This window comes from Amblyomma maculatum, chromosome 1 (assembly GCF_055883805.1).
Source record: "Amblyomma maculatum isolate TAMU_Amacu chromosome 1, ASM5588380v1, whole genome shotgun sequence".
NCBI lineage: Eukaryota > Metazoa > Arthropoda > Arachnida > Ixodida > Ixodidae > Amblyomma > Amblyomma maculatum.
The window spans coordinates 61,100,800-61,112,837 of NC_139344.1; the positions used below are offsets into that span (position 1 = coordinate 61,100,800).

The 12,038-nt window shown below is 45.3% G+C and overlaps 1 protein-coding gene across 1 annotated transcript in view; it reads left to right on the forward strand.

The window, feature by feature from the left end:
* Positions 1–321: 321 nt before the first annotated feature.
* LOC146202551 (uncharacterized) overlaps positions 322–12,038 on the forward strand; it is a 65,375-nt gene continuing 53,658 nt past the window's right edge. Inside the window, exons 1-2 of the mRNA XM_084584772.1 lie at positions 322–624; positions 6,706–6,825. Coding sequence (XP_084440898.1) covers positions 505–624; positions 6,706–6,825 — 240 coding nt within the window. The 5' untranslated portion in view covers positions 322–504. The remainder of the gene's footprint in view (positions 625–6,705; positions 6,826–12,038) is intronic.

Genomic DNA, 12,038 nt, shown 5'->3' on the forward strand with positions numbered 1-12,038 from the left:
CGTTGCAGCGACTTTATGTGTCGAACACGTTTGTGATCACTGCAGTTGCATCACGTTAGCAGCTCTGAACCGGTGCTTTTGAAAAGTTTGGGAAGTTGCGCGAGACCTTTAGGTCGCATACCTTCTGTACGTGCCCAGGGAACACTTTCCCTTCTTTCGCTTTTTGACGAAACATTTGAAGCGGTTGAACTTGCATCTATGGTTTTATCGTCGCCACACAGCTGGAGTCGTAAAAAAAAAAAAAAATAAAATAGAGAGAACATAGAAGAAATGACCCCACAATTATGCATATTGCAAAGTCGCAGTTTTTTTCGAGATAATGCTGCCCTCAACGCTTCCTCATTTATTGCATGCAAATTTAGGAACAGCCACGTTGCACCTGCGGTGTATTTTATATACGTTACGAAGTCAGCTAATTAAACGTTAATTTGCAGAAAAATCAAACAAGCTGCACGTGCTACAGCTCTACCTTCAAGGCTGATTTCTTCGTTTCATTCCAGGTGCATGCTGCATGTTCGCAAGTGTGACGCTGCTGGCAAGCCCACGGACCTGCGAGGGAGCGGCGCTCGTCTTGCATGGCGGCCCCATCGTGACTCTCGAGGCGTCGGACTGCAACAGTGCCCGGTGAACAATTGGTGTTTGTTTATGTGACTCTCTCGTGTTTCATCTGTGTTGTAAAGCCTCTGTGTTATATTGAATACCTTTGTAGTTGCATGCTTAGCGTTTGTTTTTCTGTGAACCTCTCGTCTGTGCAATTTTAGTGTTTGTGTGTTCCTCTGTATCGTCTCTTGCTTTGTATAAAGTGTGTTTTGATTGCTACTTCTGACTCCGAACCTTACTCTGGCTTGAACCGGCGACAGCTGGGCACCAAACGGCCACCCCCTTCTGTCACTACAAGGTAGTTGAATTCCGGCTGAGCTTGCCACGCAGGTCGAGGGCATCTCCTTTGTGACCGGAACAGCTACCCCCACTCACTCTAGGGGTGTCTGGGACTGTGCGCACCGTTAAGGGCGCATCGTTAATAATCCCCCTAATTATTAACGGGTGACATTGGTGTATGGCGTTTAGGGTCTCAAAGCGACTCAGACTATGAGAGACGCCTGCTCCGGAAACTTCAATGACCACCTGTGGTTGTTTAACGTGCAAAACACATGGGCGCCTTGCTTTTAGCCTCCATCGAAAAGCGGCCGCCACATTCGGGATTCGATCCTGCACCCTTGGGTACAGCGGTCGAGTGCACTTTACTTTCACTTCGTATATAAAACATCGCGCGAAGGATATATGCTCATTTGAGTCAAGGAGCATGATCAGAGAAGCGCGCACAATCAACGACGATCCAGGAGCATTGTAAGAAAAGGAGTGTGTCGCTGCACCGACAAGGAAAGCCATGCTGAAAGAACATACAAATTTATGCCACTGCGCATTCCTTCGAAAGGGGAGCTACTCGTGCCGTAGCCAGGTGCAACATTGGCTACTGCCAGTATACTCCAATCATCCTGAAGGAAATACGATAGTTTTTTGAAGGAGGGTTCGCTGTTCATTACAGAGAAATTAGCGACTGATTCTGCGTCGTTCTCTCGCCAATATGTAATCTTTTATTCTTAAATAAAGAGATCAACACGATGACCTGAATAACTAAAGATGTAATTTTAATTAATCTGTCCACAGTTCATAATTTGCTCAAGTAGAACCACAATAACTTTACGCTTGAATTGACGTTTATGTTTCTGTATTTATGAAGATATAGTAATACAGGGAAATTGAAGGCCATTGCAGCCTTTACTATAAAAGCCACAACATAAACACAGACTCCCGCCTAGATTAACCGCTTGGTGCAGACGATGATAAGCATAAAATGTGTACAAATGATTACAGCCACAATATTTGCTCTTGTAAACAAATCCGTGACCATCGCTGAGTTTTGTACATTGTGCATATGCTCGTAGAATCTAAATAAATTAATCTTGCCCCAAACCAAGTTAACAGTTAAACCGGACATATGCTATTTCTAAGGAGAAAAAAAAAAAAAAAAAAAAAAAAAACACCGGGGAAATAGCGAGTAGCTTCAAGGAGGGTTAAGTTTGCTTTCAGAAATTAAAGGCCGAAAAAGAGCAAGGACCGTGCGAATTCCTTGCCCTACCTTATTTCGTAAGAATATCTGGTCGACAGCCGGCCTAACGTGCTCCAGCTTTGTGTTTATTACAGTGTTTTCCGCATTCACATTAAAAAGCCCCGAAATGAATGATTGGGTGGCACTACGCATGCAAGCAGGGCATGCTTCGTGCAATGTGGCCATTGAGTCGGGCGCGTGGCTTGACCTCAGACAAAAGGGCACATACCTACGGTGGGGGATTGGTCAGGATGCATTGTAGGTTGTAAATATATATGATCAAGTACTGGAGTAATCAGATGAATATGGGTGTTTAACTAGAATTTAGAAAAAAAAAACATAAACAGGAACAGATAGAGTAATGAAGTCATACCTAGTATAGGAATCTGCCTGTTGAAATTATGTAACCATGAAAAGAATTGCACACTGGTTTCAAGGAATATCCCTTGACTCTTGCCCCGAAGGAGAGGAGAACTGGAATGATTAGTGGAAGAGTCGGCCTAACATGCTCAATCTTTGTGTTTATTACAGTGTTTTCCGCATTCACATAGGCCGTATGTCGTTTTTTAGAAGGTCCAAAATAATTAAAAAACGTGACTGGCTTTTGATTAATATTAACTCTGCGCTATATGGAGGACTGCGGCGGACATCAGGTAAGAGGCAGAATGCTTAAATTAGTTAGCTAATTAACTAAATACGTTAATTACTTTCAAATTGTTAATTTTAGGGGGTATGTTATACTCTGTTATACGCTTAGTGTATACTCTGCTCAGCAGACTTTTCAATACGTTTCCAATGGGTGCCCTTACATATAGGTGTCATAGGCAACGAGGTGGCGGACAGCGTAGCCCATAAAGCGCTTCCGGAACACCCATCCAGAAGAGTTCGTCAAGACACCAAAATGATGTCAAGAGAAACAGTCCCCAGGCGTTTAAATTCCTTTTAGATTTCACTCTACAAGCCATGCGTGACCAAAGGACTGAAGGTATCCCAAGCCACTTCTCTATATGGCATTCGCACGGGCTCTGCTCGTACCCCTGGCTGGATCTGTAAGACGGGTCTGGCAATTTCTGCGCTGTGCTCAACATGTGCTGTGTACAGGGATATAGAACATTACATCATGAGCTGTCCAGGGTGCGGCGAGGAAAGGAGTGTGTTATTCGCTTCCCTCGAGAAAACAGGAGTCCCCATCAGTTCATTTCAGGATATTGTCTACCTGTGACGAAGCCGGTAGTGTAGGTTTCACGCCTTCTTTTAACTTTCCTGCATGACTCGAATCTGGAATCCAGGTGGTGACAGAAGTAGTGACTATTATCTATTACGTGTGATTATGTGCGATTATGTGTTACTGACTTGTGCACACTATCTGTTATTTAAGTGGCACTGCGGTGTAGCAATTGCCGGCAGAACCGCAAAGCTAATACCGCCTGTAGTCAGCAACAACCTCAACCTTTCCACACGGCTAAAACACGATGCTTCAACTTTTTAACTGAACGTGAAAGCTGGTCCTACTGCCGCCGTTCTTGGAGTACTGAAGTAAAAGGAAAATAATACACAGAAGGCTGTCTGTCTTGCCTGCAAACCTTGAGATCTGGAAAACATAAAATAAATGACAAAGAATGAGAGCACGCGGCTACTATGGTCCTACACGTTTATACTTGCCAGGCCGAACAGTTTAACGCCGTAATGAAATAAAAAGTTCACTTCAAAAGCTTCAAACCCAGCCTGGAGCATTGATGTCCGCACTACGCTTGGGATCGGGTTGATGGCGGATCGAATCCCAGTGGAGACAGATTTTTTTTTTTTTTTTATTCTTGTCAATGCGAAGGACGTTTTCTAGTGACGCTTTCCGCTCAAACTTTCTGCTCACTGTACGCATGAGGCAAGAAAGGCTTTGAACTTGCTTCGTTTGCTGTTCAGCGGAGCAATACTCACGCCGCGTACCATAGCCCAAAGTTAGCAACTGCTGTTTTGACGCGATAAATTTAAAGGCGCCGTTCACAAGAAAGTCTGGTGTCGGCGTTTGATGCGAAAAATCACGATCATTGCACTGGAGGTGGAAGTTGGCAGCTGACATAGCAGCGCACTTACTTGACTGTCTGACGTATACGTTTGTCCGGAGCTGCCAACTCGGCCTTTCCTTTCATATGGGAGGGTAACATCAGACTCAGCCTGCCAGGACCCCTGCATTCTGAGTCAGACACGAAACCCTATAGGCTACGGCTTGGTTAAAGCGGAGGTTTCCATGCGGAGTCGTAGCCTACGCTGTCGCTTGATACCCTTAGAGGAGGAGCTTAGGTGTTCCCATAATTTTTAAGTTTTTATTTACTCTGTATTGCATTTGAACTAGAGGGCAGAGACGTCGTTGGTCTGACGGAGACTTTGTAAAGTAAATAGATGTAAAAACATTTGTAAACAAAGGTGCTTTAAGCGCAACATAGAAAGATTATTGGGGACACTTAAGCTCCCTCTTTAAGGGTGTGACGCGATAGCGCAGGCTACCTGCTAAAGCCCCGCTTTAACCGAGCCGTATGAACGTGCCTGCGTGGCGTGGTAGCGTGAATGCGATGGTCCTAGCAGGCTGATTCTGATATCACCCTGACGAAAACAGAAGACCCAGTTGGCAACCGGCAACCTGCCAAACGTAACAGAAGGCAACCCTACCAGCTCCAGCATTTGTGTAGTGCGGCCGGCTTTTCATAGTTTTCGAGCTCATGGTTTACAAAATGTGTTAATGGTTCCTGTCTTAACTAAGGGCGAAATTTTAGCGACGATAGAAAGGAAGTGTTATTGCCACCACTAACAAGAAGAATAAAAAGTGGCTGCCTGCTCCGGATTCATGCAGTCCCTACATTCGAGTGCGGGGGGTCTAAGTACTAGGAAGGGGGGGGGGGGGGGGGTGTCATGATCTTCTGAGGCCCTCCTAACTTCAAGCCCCGACTGTAGTGGCGATAAAGGTTCGTGCATGTGTGAACATATGCCATGCGTATATTTGCCCTTCCTCGAGCTATGCATTAGACGGCTTTCAGTTTGCCTTGCAACCAATTCAGCGTCACAATCACTAAAGTGACATTTTCTCTGAAGCTCTTTTACTTTTCTTTGAAGAGCCACTTTGCTCATCAGGCGCTCATATCATCCGCTACATCGCACATCGTTATCATCATCATCATCATCATCATCATCATCATCATCATCATCATCATCATCATCATCATCATCATCATCATCATCCTGACTATACCCACTGCAGGGCGAAGTCCTCTCCCATATTTCTCCACTTAACCCGGTTCTGTACTAGCCGCATCCACTTGACCCCTGTGAACTTCTTAACCTCATCTGCCCACCTAACTTTCTGCCGCCCCCTGCTACGCTTTCCTTCCCTTGGAATCCAGTTTGTTATCCCAAGCGACCATCGTTTGTCCTCTCTTCGCACTACATGTCCTGCCCATGTCCATTTCTTCTTCTTAATTTCCGCTAGAATGTCGGTAATTTGAGTTATTTCTCTGACCCACTCTGCACGCTTCCTATCTCTAAATGCTACCCCTACCATTTTTCGTTCCATAGCATTTTTCGTTCGCATGTATAATATGACACAACTGGTCATTTTATTGTCGTCCACTGCTTGCTTTACATATGGTGAGTTTGGCTTTGTAGCCAGAGGCTGGCGAAACTGGCTAGCGAAATTAATTTGATTTCATTTTTAATTTATTTCATAGAAAAAAATTCTAGCAGGTTTACAGACTAAAAGCTGTTCCTGACAGCTTGACAGGACCCATAAAACGGACAACAAGGCAGTATAGGATGACTCATGCGCAATAACAAAACAATATGAAAAGCCTTACATAGATAGGATAACTCAGATAAAGAAAACTGGTAGCGGGGCATATAATACCAAGAAAAAGACTGAAAAAGTACATGTTTTCACAACGAACAATTGCACGAGGAATCGAATAATATTTCAAAAGAAAAATCATATCACGAGACACAAGACACAATTTTGCATCATTCGAAATAAAGGCTAAAAGCTATAGCAATAGGTACTATCAATAAAATTCTTCAATAAACAAGTACAATAGGTAATATATTTCAAGGAAAATGCAACATTGAGTACAAGAACCTTGATCTGAGCAACCACCTGCTTTTATTCCTGTCGCTCTCAATCATCTTATGACCGTCTTTCAAAGTCTGCTTTTCTTAAAGACAGCAGCACAATTGGCATTTAAGTTATCTTTCTAATTTCCGAAACCACATAATTGACTACAGCTGGAAAAGAGGTGATTTCTTGCCGTGGACAGCCAGTTCATGAAAGCTGGAAAAATGCACAGGACTTAAGAAGAGGGCTAGGCAGGCAAAAGACGTCGTTCTGATTAGAGCTTCGAACGTTCACGTCATCGAAAATGTCTAGCGCAGGAGAAAAGCGATGAAATCAGATGACCAGATGGTCCAGACCCGAGCAAGGTAATAACGCGAGCTGGGAATTCTCGAGGCACTTCGCCAGTCTAGTTGCTCCTTTCCTTGCTTCGGTCTCTATTTCTTAGCTATTCTTACGCGTGGTTCCTCTAATGCGGGCACTCGCATTTTTTTTTTTTTTTCAGATGCCTCTGCCCCAGGGTACAGACTCCCCCACACGCTTCAGCAAATGGGAGGGAATGACACGACAAATAGATAATGTGCGGCTATCTGTGGAATGTTACCAAGCGATGGCGCATATAAAGGTAAGCACGTAGCTAAAAACTTGCTTATTAAGAACAAAACGGCAAAGACAAGATATCACGGCACATCAATTCGTGCACGTTTCAAACTGTCTTCGAGTCACGACAAAACTAATTAGTATGTGGTGTTTTATTTCGGCATCTGCCATTAGTGAACCGCGCTAACTTGTGTCCTTCCAATGTATGTCCACATGGCTCTACTGTACTTCGCACATTTCGCGCACAGAGAACGTTTATAGTCGATAGCTGAAAACTGACACGCTGTCTTGACCGGCCAGTTGTTAATCCCTGAGAACATTACAGGAATGCAGCGAGTAACCGTTGTATACTCCAACTCGATCCCTGCTATGGAGCAGGAAGTCTTTAGGGGGAGAAACTGGCCTCTCGCTACCGCAAAGGGTCCCGGCCGGGTGCTGCCTGCTTCCTACGGTTGTCGCCAGATGATGCCCTCGTCGCGCCCCCGAGTTCTTTGCGGACGGTGCGGGCTCGATTCAGTGCGCATTTCCGTGCATGCTTGGAAGGATTATCTGAGTGGGCGGCCAGAGTCTCCTCCGCAATAATTCCATTTGGCAGTTTCTTACAGTGTGGTGAAACGTGAGTTCATAACTTGCTAGCCGCCGATCGGCCATTGCCGCACAGGACGCCCGCCCTGTTTATTTGGGCTGCATATTATATGACCCTTATCATGTAACAAAACGCATGAGCGTTTTGCAAATGACTACGCAAGGAAATTCGCTGTAAGCGCGTAGAGCACGTGGAAATGGGATACGCATTATATGACCGTTATCATGTAACAAATTGCCTGCGCTTTTTCTGAATGACCCTGATTCAAAAAAGTTCGTTGGAAGCACACAAAAGCGCGTGAAATATTTTTGCCTTGTTCACTTTCCTTCAGTGACGTAGGGACACGAGAAACATATTCACAAACGCTTTGCTGAAGACGAGATGACCGTCGTATATTTCTGAGCAGAATGTTCATTTGGGCTAGTTGGTAAATATTTATAATTGTAAATTGTAAAAAAAAAAAAAAAAAAAAAAGGAACGGGTATGGCATCGCGCACAGGGACAAGTTCGTCATCTGTCGCAAAGGGGTTGTTTACAGAATTCCGCTCTCCTGCGGAGCCCGGTACATAGGGCAGACGGGACGCTGCATAAATAAAAGGTTGCTCGAGCACAAAAGTAATCTAGACATTAACAAGGAACTTTCTTGCCTGGTAAGCCACTGCAAGAATTGGGAGGCAATGAAAAAGAAGGGAATTTGCACCGCCGTATGGCGGAGCACAGATATACTTTACAAGCGCTGTGATCAGACAACGCGGGAAATAATGGAAGCCTTAATTCCATATCAATCAAGACCCAAAATGTATAAGCAAACCATCTGTCACTATAAAAGAGATAGCTTTTTTGGTGGCTTTTGAGTGTCACACTTATCTCTGCCTTTTGTTTTTGTTTTTATCGACTTCAGTGTGACGTAGCATGTGCATTGTGTCTTTCCTTTATAAGCGCTGAAGTGTGTCGGGTTCAGGGGGCGAGCTTCACCGCAGCGGGCTCAGGAGGCGACGATGCACCGAGGCGGAAGACAGCCAGGGAGGAGAGGCAAAATGTAACATTTATATACACTTTCTACATACTGAAGAGGGTACAAGCCATGAGAGGAAAACGGAGCTATCTGTCCAAACAAAATCCGTCAGTTAAATATGGTTTGTTATCCCCAGTTCCCTAGCTGGGGAAACAAAGTTCATCGATACTATCCAATGAGTGGGGGCAAGGGATCACTCGAGGTGCCGCCCACTACCGAGGGTGAACCTCCTTGCACATCTTCCGGTGGCGAGAGCAAATCTTCTGATGTCGATGACGATTTTGTGCAGGAGATGGAGTTTCGGTACCAGGGCAAAATGGTCCGAGAAGTCGCCTTTTGACGGTGGTCATTCACCCCGCGAAATTCCACGGGGGTCACCTGCTTGCCTCGAGAATTCGGCGAGCGGGGTCAATGCTGCTCGGTGACGCGTCTTGTGCCCATTAAGCACAAGAATAGGTGCCCTGTGGTCGCCGTCGTGGCGCCAGGTGGCGGTTCTACGGTCGCCATCTTGGAAGTAGTTCAGATTCTGACACCAGGCTACGCCACTAATCCATGACTGAGGAATTGAGCACCCAGCAACCCAGCCCTCTCGACTTGAGCTGCCTGAACGCTTTTCTTGTGTTGCTGCGTGGACTTTCAAAGGTTTTTGAGGCTCCACAGCAGTGTCCAGGCAGAGAAGGGGAGAGATTTTGTCCCCGTCCTGCGCAGCATGGGCTGCCCCATTGAACTCCCCTCTTCACCCCACCGCACCACTACTTCGAACAATATGCGCCCTGACAATTGGACAAGAGCCTTCCCTCTCTTGCCTATACTTCGTCTCACAAGATATTTAGAGCATAGCGAAAGGCAGAGGCACCCCAGCCGGTCCAACCAGTATCACGCGTACAATAGGCAATTGTGCTTCTAAGTGCCTCTGCCCCCCCCCCCCCCCAAATTGGCGGGGGTGACAGTAGGAGCACAATTCTCTATTATAGTGCGCACAGGCGAGAGGCACTTAGGAGCACAATTGAAAGGGCTCCTCTGCCTTTCGCAGTGCTGCAGATATCTTGTGAGACGAAATATAGTTTCCGCTGTAGAGCCACGAACATTGCTTCTACCCGCCGAGCGTGAGGGGGTTGGACTGGACTGCAGTAGGCTAGCTTGACTGAACACAAATAAAACAGGGTGTCAACATGATTGCACAGTGCAATCTTAGTACGAGTGAAAAGGAAAAGCGAATGGCATTATTTCTGCACACTTCGTCAATGAACCTTAGTTGAAGTCGGCTTCTGTCTTGTGTTCTTTTGATCCTTGTCTTTTGGGCTGTGCAATCGAGTGATCATTAGCGAGCTTTAGAATACGGCGACCCTATCCGTAAGTGGGATAGAGTAATAGCGGAGCGTGCGCACTATAATAGAGAATTGTGATCCTACTGTCACCCGCGCTATTGCCCTGTCCCCCTAAGCGGTAGGGGTACCATATTCTAAACCTCCCTATTGTTGATGCCATAGATATAGTAGGGATCGGAACACTCCTTGACTGTAGTGGAAGCTGTCAGCTCTTGCGGTCACCAGAAATTTGCTTTATCAAACGTGATTACAAATATGATAATGTAGCTATAATTAGCTGAACTTCAGTCAACAGTCGCCCTTGTTTATTTTTTGTTCGTGCTTGTCCAATCTTGGAAACTAGAGCTGGTAAGTTACAATGTGCAAATAAGTGAATGATTGCCAATTTTTTCCTTTTGAGATGAATCGATATTCCGAAATAGATGTGAAATCCACCAAGAGGCTATGTATCGCGCAGGAGGCCGGCATGTATTCATGTTCTCTTCGGCACTGAGGAGGCGCATTCACACTAAACTATGTGGGAAATGGGGGAAGGGGAGAAGGGGTTGTAAAGGAAGGTTGCCAGAAGAAAGGACCTAACGGGGACAGTTTTTGTCGGCGCTTATGGCGGCCACTTCCCTACTCCCAGTTGGATGCTCCACAGTCTTCATTTTATTTATTCTTATTATTTTTTATTTTATTTTTTTATTATAGTGTGTGTGTGTGTGTGTGTGTGTGTGTGTGTGTGTGTGTGTGTGTGTGTGTGTGTGTGTGTGTGTGTGTGTGTGTGTGTGTGTGTGTGTGTGTGTGTGTGTGTGTGTGTGTGTGTGTGTGTGTGTGTGTGTGTGTGTGTGTGTGTGTGTGTGTGTGTGTGTGTGTGTGTGTGTGTGTGTGTGTGTGTGTAAAGGAACACAGTATTTTCAAGCAATTAGAATAAAATTTTAACAATTAATCTCCTAGAAACATTTTTCTCCTGCAGAATTTCACTCGACACTGAAATCTGATGTGAAAAGTAGCATGCTATGGAAGACGCTGACCTGTCGTGCTGCAGCTGCCCGTGATGATGCATGTACTTTCTGAACCAATATATTGGGTGGACTACTGTAGCTTGTAGCCTACTTTATTGTACTCATTTCACAGGGCACACACACGTATGCAACAAGTATACTTTAGTCTTGAGCCCGCCTTTCGGCTTCATGTGTTGGTAGTAAATAATTTCGTGATGTGGCACTTGTACATTCACACATTTGCAACATAATAATCACAGCCCAATTTTTACTCCATGCAAGAGCGCCCATGCTTACCAAATGTTTTCCTGCAAATGCCAAACGATTAGATGCATCGATCAGATCGCGTTCGGTCAGATTTGGCATGTGCTATAGTTTGTGAATTTTTCCATAGCAATGCAATACAGCGGTTTTGCTTCATGTGGTCAAACGGAAGCACGTTCTTTGTATGCTTCGAAATTCTCACACGCTTCTATTTCACTTTTGCTAACATGATCGGATACCTTTCAGAGCACAGGAAGTCGAGTTGCTTCAAAACAAAGTTCAAATATGAAGTCAACAAATTGGGCGTTGAGACGGCGGGTGAGTGGACGCCTGGGTGACACGGTATCTACCTTACTCGAGATAAGGGCCCCATTCTTTTGGAAACGCTCTGCCTGCCGACGGGCTTTTAGAGCGTTAGCTCTGTTGCTCACTTGCGCGAGTGGCGCGTTTTTCTAAGAATCGTAAACAGTGCCATCACCATAGCAACATCGCCGTCTTCATTGTGCCGGGGCAAACTAGACCGAACGTTCCACGCCCCCGGCCACAGCAGCAAAGCGCGGTAGCAGGCGATGCTAGGCAGGTATAGCATTATAGCAAAATGAACGCCGAACCAGCTTCCCTGCCGAATGCATCAACGGTTTACCCTAGACGCCGTAATGCTTGGGACAATCCGCGGTATATCCCTCTTCACGAAGCGGAATTAGCTGGGAAGAGGACGGGACATCATGCACGTATAAAATAAATAAAATAAGCGCAAATAAAAGCATCAAACGGGAAACCAATTCAGTCTTTTCTCTCATATATATATAGGGCCACTGATCAAGTCAAAGTATTTGAAGAAGCTATAAACGAAGGCTTTTTGTCTGGTTTCTCCATTGTGAACAACGAAGCTGTATATAGGGCTTCCGAAAAGTTAGTACGTATTCATGGAACTTTAACTTTGTCAGTGACCCTGTATATTTTTTTATGCCACCACCTGATCAGACTGCATTTCGTCGAACTTTTCATTACAGTGGTTTCTCTCATTTGAGCTAAAGCTCGACATTCGGTTCAGCAGCG